Source organism: Microcaecilia unicolor, chromosome 8 (genome assembly GCF_901765095.1).
Source record: "Microcaecilia unicolor chromosome 8, aMicUni1.1, whole genome shotgun sequence".
Lineage (NCBI taxonomy): Eukaryota > Metazoa > Chordata > Amphibia > Gymnophiona > Siphonopidae > Microcaecilia > Microcaecilia unicolor.
In genome coordinates, this window is record NC_044038.1 from 173,972,155 (window position 1) to 173,987,279 (window position 15,125).

The 15,125-nt window shown below is 40.6% G+C and overlaps 1 protein-coding gene across 3 annotated transcripts in view; it reads right to left on the reverse strand.

Moving 5' to 3' along the window:
- Positions 1-15,125, reverse strand: part of AFF4 (AF4/FMR2 family member 4) — a 182,391-nt gene that overhangs the window by 33,364 nt on the left and 133,902 nt on the right. For all 3 annotated transcript variants that reach the window (XM_030212599.1, XM_030212598.1, XM_030212601.1), the window contains 4 exons: positions 12,230-12,392; positions 9,997-10,914; positions 8,251-8,339; positions 1,857-2,094 (listed from right to left, as the gene is read on the reverse strand). In XM_030212599.1, the coding sequence (XP_030068459.1) occupies positions 1,857-2,094; positions 8,251-8,339; positions 9,997-10,914; positions 12,230-12,392 (1,408 nt within the window). The remainder of the gene's footprint in view (positions 1-1,856; positions 2,095-8,250; positions 8,340-9,996; positions 10,915-12,229; positions 12,393-15,125) is intronic.

A 15,125-nucleotide genomic window follows, 5' to 3' on the forward strand; every position in this document is an offset into this window, starting at 1 on the left:
TAACCCTTACTCACTTGTTCAGTACCCATGTTTTATTATTCCTACCCTAGTAATTCCCTTATCTCTTATCTGTCCTTATTAGACTGTAAGCTCTGTCGAGCAGGGACTGTCTTCATGTCCAGTGTACAGTGCTGCATACATCTAGTAGCACTATAGAAGTGATAAGTAGTAGTAGTACCACCAGAAGAATGGCTCTTATCGCCAAGCGACCGACTGTCCAGGTTGCTTCTTCCACCTACCAACGGCCTTGTGCCAGCTCACCCCGATAATGGGCCCTCCAGCCAAAGAGGTTGGGATCCATTGTTACCAATATCAGATTTGGAGTTTTCAGACTCATACCTCGACTTAAGATGTTCAGACAGCAGCCATAATACCAGACCTGTTCCTCATACTCCATGGAAGGTGCACTACTGCCTCCAGACTCTTGAGACTGGGACGACCATTGGAACAGCAGTGCTTTCCAGAGGATATATGTACATCCTGGAGGAAAGGAGAAACAGGGGCGGTATGATACAGACGTTCAAATATTTGAAAGGTATTAATCCGCAAACGAACCTTTTCCGTAGATGGGAAGGCGGTAGAACTAGAGGACATGAAATGAGATCGAAGGGGGGCAGACTCAAGAAAAATGTCAGGAAGTATTTTTTCACAGAGTGGTGAATACTTGGAATGCCCTCCCACGGGAGGTGGTGGAGATGAAAACGGTAACGGAATTAAAAAATGCTTGGGATAAACATAAAGGAATCCTGTTCAGAAGGAATGGATCCTCACAGCCGGTGGTGGGAGGCGGGGCTAGTGCTGGGCAGACTTCTACGGTCTGTGCCCTGAAAACGGCAGATAGAAATCAAAGTCAGGTATATACATAAAAGTAGCACATATGAGTTTATCTTGTTGGGCAGACTAGATGGACTGTACAGGTCTTTCTCTGCCGTCATCTACTATGTAGATATGTAGATATGCCTGTATGTACACCAAGGCCCACAGCACTAGTTCCAGATTTCCTGCCATTGACTCCAAGATCTGCAAATAATCCCAGGCCATCGGCCTTCCCATATGAAGCAGGCCCCTGATTTGAAGCTATAACTTCTGTACTCTGCTTTGGTCAGAAACATTTTCCCCTCTGGGTGTCAAAAAGAGTCCCCAAAAATCCTAGGGTTTGAGATGGGGATAGCTTGCTCTTTGATAGATTGACCACTCATTCTTCTAAGAGGTGAACTATCCTTCTTGTAGCATTCTCGTTCTTTTTGTATGATTTTGCTCAGATCAACCAGTCATCTAAATAGGGATGAACCAACATCTTTTCCTTGACCAAGGCAGAAGTGAAGACCATGACCTTGAAAAAGTTCTTGGTGCCATTGTCAGTCTGAATGGGAGAACACTGTTCCAAGACCACAAACGAAGAAAACACTGGTGCTCTGACTGAATTGGAATGTGCAAGTAAGCCTTTGTGGGGACCAGGAAAATGAGAAACTCCCCTTAATACACCGCTACAATCAAAGATTCTATAGCAACATACCCATAAAACCTGGGTAAGCATGGAGCAACACATCCTTGGTGGGATAACTGGACTGGTCTGGAGGGATGACTGCCCACACACGATCTTGCAGTAGTTGCAAAATGTTTCTCCACTATCACACATTACAATCAACCTGTACATAGTCTGCATACATTTTAAGTTGGAAACCTTGGAAAGACAAGGATGCAAGTGTCTGTAAGTAAATGTAAAAGTGGAAGAGAATTTTGACCCTTTCAGTATCTCTGAAGACAATGTTTTCCAACTGAACTCACAGTAAACACAATAGACAAAACAGAGGAAAGCAACAGACCCTGGAAACATTTAATTCTAAGAGCCTCACCTTGCTTTCCTTCACACTGCTGGATGTTTTCCCTTCTGTTTTTCTTTGTTTAGAAGAGCTACTTTTGCTGCTGCTGCTGTTACTTTCTTTATTACTGCTGCTGCTGGATTTTAAGGACGATGACTGGCTGACTGTTCTCTTCCTGGAGGCATGCTCTGTTTTGGGATCTTTCTGTGGGACTGGGGGGGTTGGAGAAGGAAGTATAGTCTTCTCTTTCACCACAGTCTGTTTTGATGACCTGAACAAAAGAAGTGCATTCACATGTTTTTGGTCCACTAACATGCATTATTACAAAACAGTGACAAATGTATGTAATCCTGGCTGCTGTTTCTTTTTCTTTATAATCACATATCTAAGTTTTTGAACAAATAAATCTATCCATATTACTCCAACACAGCAGTAAATGGCTCTCAGACCAACTGACCCATGCAGTCTGCCCAAATGTCTGTTTGTCCGATTTTCTATCCCTTTGGGTAGACAAGTATATATATTCTCATACATACATCAAAACCACCTTCCTCATTCATGTCGTTTACCTTACTTTCACCGCTCTCAAAATCTGTCTCAAGAATGTTTAAATCCTATTAAATGCTGGCCTTCACACAATAAGACTATTTCTTATGTTTCTCTTCTGTTCTTCCCAGACCCACTAATTAACACAACACCCCAGGCCTCCCATGTCTTACCACCATGATATGTAATAACATGAACGGTCATCAAAACTAGTAAGGTTGTCTACTAAACCAATTCCTGATACAAAGTTGAAAAAAAATAATTTCATCAACAAATTTAAAGATGAATATTATTATAATGAAAAACTAAGGACTTATCATTAGAGTGACACTAATGACAAGTCCTAATTCAGATTTACTGGTATGACTATTTAGTGGTACACTGTCAGGCTAGTTCTCAGAACGTTCACAAAATATAATGAAAATTGCAACTTGGCTTGCTACAAACTAAAATTTAATCCTTTGAAAACTGTTGATGCGAGGTTCTATAGAAAAAGACCCACCCCTATTCCTAATCATTTGTTCCTTGATGGAGCCCCTGTTCCTTTTCATGACACAGTAAAAATTTTGGGGGTTACTTTCAATAGTATATCTTTTGACTCTCACATTGCTACCATTATGAAATCATTTTTCACACTTTGGCAATTTAGAGCTACCTGTCCTCTCTTAGATCGGACATCACTGTGTTTTCTCTTACACACCTAAGTGCTTTTATTTATTTGTGGCATTTACACCCCGCTCTTTCCCGCTCGATAGCAGGTTCAGTGCGGCTTACAAAGTATCACAGAAATGATACAAAGTGTCGCAGAGATGACAATTACATAGAGTAGGACAATAATAAGAGATGTGGGGAAGGGATTGGAGCGTGGGTAATACTAGTGGTGTGGAACTGTGTTTGAGAATTAGGACCGGTCATTTGGGTAGGCTTGTTTGAAGAGGTAAGTCTTCAGCAGTTTTCGGAAGGGTAAGTGTTCAGTGGTTTTTCGGATGTGTCGAGGTATGGAATTCCAGAGTTGGCTGCCTATGACAGAAGTTGGATGCGTAGTAGGTTTTGTATTTGTATTTACCTCTCATCACTGTAATTCTCTGTTGCAAGACCTTAAACATCTTTGCAGGTTACAACGAATTCAAAATACCACAGTGAAGCTCCTTTGTGGTGCAAAGATGTTACCACCCCCCCCCCCCCCCCCCCCACTTACTCAAAACACTGGCTTCTCAGTTTCTACTGTTTTCCTTTTTAAGATTCTGATCATAACTCTATCAGGTGTTTTATTCTGGCCAGCCTACATTTCTTTCTGGCCATCCTATTCCCCTATACAACTTCTGAGTTTTTCGTTCTGATAATCTAATCTTATTGGTTGTCCCATCACTTGCGCAAATTAAAAAGGATTTCACTAAATATTCATCCTTCAGTACACTGGCTCCCATGTTCTGGATTTACCTCAAACATTATTCAGAATTTCCACTCAAATTAAGTCACTATTGTCTGTGGTGTAGTAATAGGGCCCTGTTTGTAGTGTCAGCAATATGTTTGTAGCTACATGCTTGTTTTATCTACTGTGTCTTACAATTTTATGTTAATTTCACTATGTGTTGCCATATAAATTTTAATTTGACTAACTTAGAAAACAAGCACAAAAGGGAACATATCCTGCCTGTCTCCCCTTTCAAATCCCGGTTTTTACATTATAAATTGCTTAGCTCTATTTCTGCCAAGCGGTATATCAAATAAAAATGAAACGTCTTGAAATGTATATCATCTTAGAATTGCTACTCCAATCTTCCTTCCTATGAGAGGAAGCAAAAACCAAAGAATGATTTTGTTTGACAGGCAAAGTCCCATGTTTATGAACTGCAAATTATAGTTTAAAATGGTAAAGAGAATTATGTTTCTAGAAAAGGAAAACTACTGCTCTAAGTATTACATAGTAACATAGTAGTATGGTCCATTCAGTCTGTCCAATAAGATAACTCATTACATATGGTATGAAGTGATACATCATATGCATACCTGATCTTGATTTATCCTTGACATGTTTAGGGCATAGACTGTAGAAGTCTGCCCGGCACTGGCCTTGTTCTAAAATTTCTTAAGTTGTTGTCAAAGCCCCAGAATAGCTCCACTCCAGCCCATCCTAAGACATTCAGCTTTGAACAGGGCACAGACCATAGAAGTCTGCCCAGCACCAGCTCTCCTACATAATCTCCGCTAAACTTCTTTGGATTTGATCCTTCTAAACAGAATTCCTTTGTTTTTCCCACACATTTTTGAATTCCGCTACCGTTTTCATCTCTACCACCTCCCGCGGGAGGGCATTCAAGGCATCTACCATCTTCTCAGTGAAAAAATACTTCCTGACATTATTCATGAGTTGGCGCCCTTTCAACCTCAATTCATGCCCTCTGGTTCTACCACCTTCCCATCTCTGGAAAAGGTTTGTTTGTGGATTAATACCTTTCAAATGTCTGAAAACACTGAACACACAAGCAGCAAATGGAGATAACATACTCAGTCCTGTTCTAATAACTAATTAATATAATGAACATAGTACAGCGTACAGAAATCCTTTAGTCAGGTATATTAAACGCTCTCATTTGGCTAGTGAAACTGTCTAGAAAATAAAATCTTTAAAATGCAATATTACAGACTCTACAAGGCACAAAGTAAAATGGCCAATGGAAGTAGTGGACTTGGTCTCAATCAATGAATAAACCTCTGATGTTTGATTACATGGTTTGGGTTCAGTTAAGCCTATAGTGAATCTGACCCATAGACAGTATATTGTATCCATAAACCAGCATCCAAATCTTCTGTGCAACACAGCAGCTATTTTGGGTGCAATTTTCAAACAGCCTGCATTGATGCAAGGTCCTTGTGATGCTGCTTTTAACTCCTAACCATTACTCACTTGTTCAGTATTCTTATTTTATCAACCCCACCTTAGTAATTCCCTTATCTCTTATTTATCCTGTTTGTCTCTCCTAATTAGACTGTAAGCTCTGTCGAGCAGGGACTGTCTATTCATGTTCAAGTGTACACCACTGCGTACGTCTAGTAGCGCTATAGAAATAATAAGTAGTAGTAGTATACGTTTTATCTGCAGTGCATTCATATACATTTGCTTTTTGAGCAGGGAGCATTTTGTTTAAAAAGCACTGCACAGATTTGAAAATACAATTTACATGCATATAATTCCTCTCCTGACAGGTACATGCTCCCTAGAATACCTTCTTTTAAGGCAGCTACAAGTATACAATGTTGACTTTTAGCCACATTAAGGGAAAGCAATTTTTAGATCATTTCTGCATGTAAAAAACACTTTTTACCCACATAAAATCTCTTTGAAAACACAATATATTCCTATGGTAAGAGACACGGACGATAGCAAAGGAGAAATTAGGTCTTACCTGATTATTTTCTTTCCATTAGTCCTTCCCACTATTCCAGAACATGTGGGATAGTTGTGTTCCATCAACCTGCAGGTGGAAATAGAGAACTGAAAACTGAGCTGAGACATCTCTCTCTTGACATCCAGTCCAGCAACTCAGTATTTACGCAGACAAGCAGTAAGGAGAAACTCAGAACATCCTTAAACAACTCGCTAACCCAATACTAACTAGATGAGCAAACATATGTGGACCTCTCATCTCTGGACAACTTGTAGAGAACAAGAGATATGCAGGAAGCACCATGCAAGTCATTATTTGACCCATTACTTTGCAACAACTAAACATCTCCAAAACTTCGGGCGGCTCTCTGTAATAGTGGGTAGGCCTAATAGAAAGAAAATGATCAGGTAAGACCTAATTTTTCCTTCCATTACGTAGCTTCCCACTATTCCAGAACTTGTGGCATGTTTAAAATCCCTGGAATGGGTGGGATTCTGATGCTGCTGCCGATGACCAAAGCCCCAAAACTGGCTTCCAAGTGCACCGAACCATCCTCCCTATAGTGTTTGGCAAAGTTATGCAGTGTTGACCAATGCTGCTGCCTTGCAAATATCCGCTGGTGACAGTATGGTAGTCTCCACTCAGAATGTTACTGTACATCTCATAGGAGAAGCCCACAAGACATGAGGAGCCTGCTTCCCTACAAACAAATAAGCTGACGTGATAGTCTCCTTTAACCAACTAGTAACTGTCGGCTTGGAAGCCATGAGGTCAAGCATCTGCTTACCAAACAGCACAGTCTGTTCAATTTGAAAAACTCATTCATGACTTCCAGATATCTAATGAGGACTTTACACATACCGAGAATCTTCAAGGATGAATACAGAGCCTCTTCGCCCTCTCTGTGTAAGGACAGAAGATCCAAAGATTGGTTGAGATGAAATGCTGATACCACTTTTGGAAGAAAAGAAGGAACCATGCACAGGGAGACCCTACCTCTAAACTGCGGAGAAAGGGATCCTAATAAGAATGAGCCTGAAGCTTCAAAATTCTACATGCCAAAGCAACAGACACCAAGAATGCTGTCTTTAGCATAAGATCTTTCAAGGAGGCCTTCCAGAGTGGCTGAAAAGGAGGATTCTGAAGAGCATGAAGGACTAAATTTAGGTTCCACGCTGACCTGATTGGCCACGGCTGAAAACAGGATACTGGGCTTGATGGACTTTTGGTCTGTCCCAGTATGGCAACACATCTTCTTATGCAAACAATCTCAGTATTTTTGGGTAATCCCCCTTTTTAGGAGGAAGCTCTCCCTTCTCTAATGGCTCCTCTGAACAGACCAAGGCAACATCAGATAAGGTGGGAGAAGTTGAGATAGCATCTATCCACTCCTGGAGATCTAAAATGTCTCTTGGGAGCCAGAGAGGCAGTGGGATGAGAAACTGAAGCACCCTGCAGCAACTCTGACTGTCCCTGCTTCAGTAAATAAGCCTGGTGTAAGAGAAATATAAACTCCTGAGAAAACAAAGACCCCATTGCAGCTGAATTCTCTGCTGCGCCCTGAGGTTGTAAAATGGTGTCTATGCTTCATGCATGATCAGAGAGGTTTGTTTCTCACTGCCAGTCAGCCCCAACAAAATAGCACCCGTTCCAACGCATCAAAATGTGCACCGGCCCTCCTGGAGAGCCCGAAGTCCTTGGCATATTTGGATGCAGTGCCAAATCTTAAGACGTGCTGCCAACCGTTCCACCCAATCCTGCAGGATTTCCAGTTTGCGCACAATGCAATGCCCCAACACTAGCCAATGGGTCCTACAGCAGGAAAACGATACTCAACTACCTCCGCAGGAGTCACCATTCACTCCGATTGGCACAAGCACAGCACAACGCAGTCCCAAGGGCGAGTCAGTTGAACTTTAGTCAGACTTACCACTCCTGGCTGCTCCCCCAAGCTCACATTCTCAAGTCTTACCCTAGATGAGAAAGAATCAGGACCGATACTCTGCCCCATGATATCCAGTAAACCTTTTTTTTTTTTTTAAGGTTGTTGTGCTGGAAAAGGAGAACTCCACAGGAAGCAGGGGAGAGGTGAAGGGAGGGAAATTCATGGGGCACCTGAGACAGGGATCTGAAGACCTCCAGATACGATTCTGCAGATTTAAGCCACCTGCAAAGCTCAACTGGAGGAAATCACTCAGAACCAGAGGCTGAACAGTGGGTCCATCCACCTGCTGGAGACAGAAAATACTGAGGAGCTGGACTGGATGCCAAGAGAGATGTTTCTGCTTTAGTTTTCAGTTCTCTATCTCCACCTGTTGGTGGATACACACAACTATCCCAACAGGTTCTGGAACAGTGGGAAGCTATATAATGGGAAGCAGCTCTTGTAAGAATTATGGGATTCTGAATGCCCTATAACATTGGGTAAGTTTGGAGATATAGTTACACCGAACACAGTCATCCCTCCAATGTAGTCCGGATTCAACACTCACTCTCTACTGCTGGTTGTCTTGTGGTTCAATGAATTCTTTTCTTCCAGTTTAGGTTTCTTGTTTTCAGTGCCTTTGTTTTCCTCCTCATTCTGAATAGAAAGGAAGCATGAGAAACAACAGTTGGGGGGTCTTTTATCCACTTTTGCTGTACGGCTACGAGTTTCTCATCATCTGGCAACCAACCACACAAAAGTCCAGCAATCAATCATTTTCAGCCTATACAAGTTGGTTACTATTTCAGCACCATTTCTCTGGGCTCTGCTATACAAAAAATATTTCCTAGATAAGCAACATAAGAAAATAATTCAAGAGCTTACATTGTAATTTTTGATTATGCAAATACAGCCCACAAACAGAACCCCCCCCCCCCCCCCAAAAAAAAAGAAGTTTTAAATACTACCCCTTTCCCTGTTTACTAAACATCAGAAAGCAAAACCTGTTTTGAATGTATCACTGTAGCCTCAATTAGAAAGCAGCAGAGAAAGAAAAGTATTTGAAATGTCAAAATTTCAAACTTGGCCATAATTTAGAGTAAGAGGATAAGATGCTCATTCTGGCAAACAGTTACCCTAGAATGTCTGAATTTTGAAGCTTCTAGGATTTCCAAGCGACTGTTCACATAATTTAATTATAACACTGATGGGGTAATTTTAAATGTTACCCTGGTCACATTAAGAGAGATTTGGCTTTTTTTGGAAAACTGCCTGCATTATACAGTGGGTAGAAGTATGCATGTAACGCCATCACCTGCAAAACGCAGAAGTGTGCCTGGGTATGGAGCTAGAGTGGGTTTTAGGCTTATGCCCAAATTTTGCTTTTCAAAATAATATGCAAAACTTTGAGAAACTATTTTACAAATACAGGTACACATATGTGGGTACTTTGTGGGGTGATTTTCAGAGGGAAATAATGCACATACTGCCTTCACAAATTAGGTGGGTTGCTATAAAGTAACACTCTAGACAAGTTAAACAAACATTGCAACAATACCCAAAGAATTTATCCAACCCTGAATGGCTGCTTGGTTTCAAGGTTAGGCTTCAGGCCAAGCTCTGAAACAAGTGCACAAAATGGAACTCTTGCTTATAAATTCACATATGGATCTCTAGTCCTTCAAATGCCTAAACAAGGATTAGGAAACCCAACTGGGAACTAGATGGTTTGCATCTATTAGATGCTAACTTCAGTCCTTTTCTGGTCATACAAGCAGGATATTTGTTGCACAGTTTTCACCACCTTTAGGCTACCTACAATGATAGTCCTAACATTCACTAAGGAGCATGCAACTTCCTAGCTAAATGTCAATTGTTTTGGGCGGTTGTAGGTCAAAGATACTTTGGCAGGTTGAAAATCCTAATCCTCAGCTGCAGAATGCATCAGTCATTTGTCCAGAACCAAAGGTGTTGTCCCATCCCCACATCAACAGAATAGGGAACAGGTTGGTATCACAGACAGGTTCCACCTCCAAGTGTATAACAAGAATGCATCCAGCAACTGGGGAGATTTTAAAAAAAAGTTTCCAAGCTGGCTTACCAACAATTTATTTTCAAATATCCCACCAGAAAGAGATTTGCACCTGGCTGGATGCTAGGGGCTGCCCTTGTATGCTGTTTGAAAGTTGTGCTTTAAAGAAAGGATGCAGTGGTCTATGAAGAGAAACAGAGCTCACAGAGGGAAAATGGAAGACTGACCTGTCCAATCACCACCTACCATTTGCTTATAAGTACAGAGCTAAATGCCACACACCTTGTGCTTCCTTTTGCCTTTGTTGGAACTTTTCTCAGAAACCTGCTTCTGAGATTCTTTTGCATGTTTCTCAGGCACATTTTTCTTCTCTACCTTGGGTTGCTCTACCTCCTTGTAGGGCTTGCCTGGTATTTTGTATAAAAGGCTCAAGTCGATCTTCACAATCAGTGGGTACCTGTCTTCAGACTCACTGAGGGGTGAAAGAAGCTCCTTCTCTTCCATAGGAGAGAATAATCTTTGTGAAAAGAGAGTGTCCTCCTCCTCCGCAGAGGCTTTCACAGGAGTCCTATTGCTCTCAGAATACTTGGGGGTTAGGGTCATGGTTACAGGAAGAGAGTTCTCATGTTCATCTGAATCAGAGGATGAGGTATCTGTTTCAACAAACTCCCGGGATTTCTGAGAAGGTTTACCTGAAGACTTGTTTTTTTTCTTCTCTGTTGTGGGCCGAGGAGATTTAGGTTCTTTCTTTATGTTGGGTTTTCTGGATCCCTTGGTGGCTGCCTTGTGTCTATTGGAGGGTATGCTGCTTGTCATTTCAACTGTAGTTTCACTTTCTATTTTAAGCCCTCCTCTGGGCTCTTCCACGATAGTCTTTTCTGCTTTTTTGGGCTGTTTCTTCCCTACAGTCCTCCTCTGCGTTGTGCTCTCACTCTGTGCAGGGGATTTTTGCCTGCCACGGCTACTCTCCGAGCTCTTCTGTGTGGTTTTGGAATCCCGACCCGAGGCGGAGTTGCTGGAATCTTTGGGTCCACTATGCTCCGTATATCCACTGTTGGGGCCCTGCTCTCGACTCTCTCTCTTGTAGCCTTGAGATGATGGGACAGTGCTGTCCACAGAGGATGCTGGAGATACTTTATGTGGATTCACTTTGTTCAACCAGTTGTCCAGTTGCCATTTGTTTGTTGGTGGTGGTTCAGGCTGAAAACATTTATTCAAATTGATTAACAGTTTGCATTTTAACATTTCATTTTGGATAGGTGCATATACAGTCAGGTTTTAATGTGTCATACTGCACTGATTAATGAGATGAATTTACAATACTTTCTTCCAATATGGAAAAAGAAGCAAGCAGATCAATATAACATCAGAAAGATTTTATTGAAGATACCGCATGTAAACAAATTGCCTGACAGGCCATGTTTCGCCCACCAAGGGCTGCGTCAAGGGCTAATTTGAAACCTTCTGAAAGGAGCAACTCTAAAAACGGAAAACTTGTGGTGTATAATAGATTGGAAAAAACCAGCGTATACAGCAGATGCCTAAAATGATGTAACTCAACACAATGCAAGCAGATGCACTGCTGTCAAACCTGTTTTTTTCCAATCTATTATACACCACAAGTTTTCCGTTTTTAGAGTTGCTCCTTTCAGAAGGTGTCAAATTAGCCCCTGACGCAGACCTTGGTGGGCGAAACACGGCCTGTGTCGTGCAATTTGTTTACATGCGGTATCTTCAATAAAATCTTTCTAATGTTATATTGATCTGCTGGCTTCTTTTTCCATATTGGATTTTGCAGATCGTTTGCCTTGTTTGTTTTTTGGGACAATACTTTCTTCCAAACTTGAGAGGGTAAACGCAATACCACTTGAAAAGTATCACTACCAAAGGTCTGGAACACGTGACTGAAAGATTAAGGGACTAAAAGACTATTGGACCATAGCACAGGAATAATAGGTATGTAAAAAGGAATTGTCATACCTTAACCGTATGCATCATCAGAATGATGGGGGATTCAGAAAATACCCAGTAGTTTTGTCTTATTACATTAATTTCACTTATACATCAAGTAACAGAACACAGATTTTTATATTCACTGACAGTACAGCAGTTAATTGTTCAAGAAACAAACATTATGTTTGTTAGATTTTTACAATCATGTTAATAAAAAGTGATGCCAATTTTAGATCTATGGAAAATTAAATTGAAATCTGTTTTTGAGAGGGTTCAACATGGCAGGTTTGCCATTGATGGATTATAAAGGATAAATGGAAAAAAAAAAAATCAACAAAGGAAACGTGCAGGATAACCACAGACCTTAGCATGCCCTCTAACTAAAAATGCAGCCTTTGCAGAAAGAACTGGAAACCTGAGAGAACTGATGGGTAATAGTCATATACTTATGCTGCCCTGGTAGGGTAACAGATACAAGGCAGCAAATAAATAATAATGAAAAGGCTTAGCATAGGCTCCCTCTGCCGAGAATGAGACGGTGGTACTTCACAACACAGCCTACCTCAGGAGATGCACTACGAGATGGCTCATTAACTTCACTGTCACTGGAACTACTTTCACTTTCCGAGTCTGATCCCGAGCTGCTTTCTGATCCACTGTGGCTGCTGGAGTCATCCCTGGAATTATCTGCACCTTCACTATTGTGTTGCGAAGGTGCAGAATTACTTAGAGAAAGGAAAACAAGGAAACCACAATTACCTATCATAGATCAATACAGGCATCCCAAGCCTTCCATATTTCCCTCTGGGGTAATAAGATCTTACATAAACTAAAAGCTATAGCCACTTTAATTCTTCAATGTGCTCCAACAAGACCAGGTCATAGACTCTGTCGATTCACAACATACATCTGTATGGTCAGCATAAGCAGAACACCAGCTGAGACAGAACAGAAAGACTACGTGCCCATCCCTGGTCTCAAAGCTCAAACAGCATGAATAGCTGTGCTTAGTTGTACCCCAGGAAACTGGGGGGGGGGGGGGGAGGGGGGGGGGAGAAGAGTTTTTGTTTTAGCCATATTCTCAAATGAAAGTATGGTTACTGACCTGCTGTTGAGCATGACATATAGGATGTAATGTGTACATGAATGACACCATCCTTGGGAATCAGTAAATGTCGAAGCACAGCCCCTGAGGAAGCCATAGAAGTGAAACAGAGCTGGCCACCGTCGGGTGTTAGCTAAGTGCTCAACTTTTTTTCTTTTAGGAGTAAGACTAACAAGTGTTTTTGGAATAAACAATGAATAAAAGTTATTTGCAGTAAGAAACAAATATACAAAAAAAGAAATATATGTTTTAAACTAAGGACTAAAATTTGATAAATAAAAATGGATTCAGAAAAAATATAGTACGAGGTTTTAAGACCAATGATGATCACCACAACCCCAGTAAAAGACGCTAGAACTCTAGTCGGTGTTCGGGTGTATTGAGGTTTTTTCCTCGTGCTAGTAAGATTAGTAATATATATCTTGCATCAATACTGGACTCTTCAACATTTTTGTCTAATTTGATTTTTTAGAGCCACAGTTATTTTTCTCTTTGTTTTTGCTACTTACCTGTAACAGAATTTCTTTGTGGATAGCAGAAAAAAAAATATTAGCAACATATAGGGGACCTCATCCCAACTACCACATGGTTAGATTTGCTATTCCAGAGCACTCTTCTCAGCACGTGCAAGTACTCCCTTCTGTGTGGCCACTACTTCTCCTCCTCAGCCTATTTCATAGCTTAGGTTGGAGGGATTATATGGCCAATTTATCCTGCTGTCCACAGAGAACCTCCATTACAGTTAAGTAGCCATGCCTTCTCCTTGAACAAGCAGGATGTAATCAGTCACACACACAGGTGACCCAAAGCCATGGGCGAGAGGGTGATTGGTATTCTGGACGTAAAAAAGTGATCCTTGCAACTCGGATGCTAGAGATGAAGTCAATTAGTTGAAAATACATTGCAATTACTTGTTCTTCCCATTAGAGCTATTGTTATAAACTGGAGCCCTTTAGGAAGATCCAGCATCCGGTGGAGCAGAGTGGGTTTGTGAGAACTGTCAGATATCTGCAAAAGATATTTTGCCCAATTGTAAAAAAAACAAAACCTTATATGCCTGAATGAGAAATGAAGGGTTCCATGGAAAAGTTATTTAAGTATTATTATTATTTATTTTTTTTTTATTTTTATTGAATTTACAGTTTTACAAGCATACACTTGAATCAAGCAATATCGAGCTAATATTTTTCCAATCATAATTATTTAGACAAATTAAAGAAAGAAATTAATATAAAGAATTTCCTAAATTATTACAGGTATTACTTAAAGTAAATGTAGCTCAGCCTCAGACCACAATTAGAGTAGAGGGCTGTAAAAATAATAGGAGAACAGAAGAAGCATTTATTTATAAGAAATATGGCCTGGTCAATTGCACATCGTTTCTCATTAATACAACTTACGATGGAAATTTATTTGGTTAAACTTTTCTGATCCAGGAAAAATTTGAGCTGATCAGGCTCGAGGAAGACATACTTGTTATTCATATAATATACAATACATTTGCAAGGATATGTCAACATGAACTTTGCTCCCATAGCTTTAGTCTTTTCTCTTAAAACCAAAAATAATTTTCGTCTGTCCTGGGTTATTTTGGTCACATCAGGATATATCCATATCCTGGCCCCACAGAAAAAAGTCAAAGCATTTTTAAAGTACATTTTCATCAGGGAATTCAAGTCCTGTTCGAAGACAAATGAAACCAGGACAGAACTTCTAGTCTTTATATCTGATAGTGATTGTTCTAAAATTGTAGAAATATCCAGGGGTTCTTTCTCTTGTTCTTGTTCTAAAGAAACTACATTTTTCTCATCTTCCACAGATTTTATTGAATTTGGTAAGTAGTAAATCTTGTTAATTGGGGGTAACAAGGAAGATGAGTAATGAAGTATTTCAATGAGGTATTTCTTAAAAAGTTCAAGAATGGAGATTCCAGGAACAACTGGAAAATTCAGTATTCTCAGATTCAATCTCCTATTATAATTTTCAATTTGATCTATTTTACGGTTTATTATCATATTATCTTTCATCACTGCTGTTGTCATTGATTTGAAATTTATTAAGTCCGTTTGAACCTGAGATATTTGAGATGTCGAGTCACTTTTCAACTGTTCAAACGCAGTAGATAAGGAGTCAAGTTTACTCACTATTGAAGCAGTCTCTAAAGCTGTCTTCCTCGATGCCTGAGTCAGTTCTTGAATCGCTTCCCAAATCAATTCCAGCGTCACCACCTGGGGAACTTTCCGTTCCCAGCTTGTTGTCTCAGCTTCTCGGGGCCAGCTACCGCCGAACGAGGAGTCGTGGTCGCCGCTTTCCGGTTTTCGCGGCTCCTTCAGCTCACCCTTTTCAAAAGCTG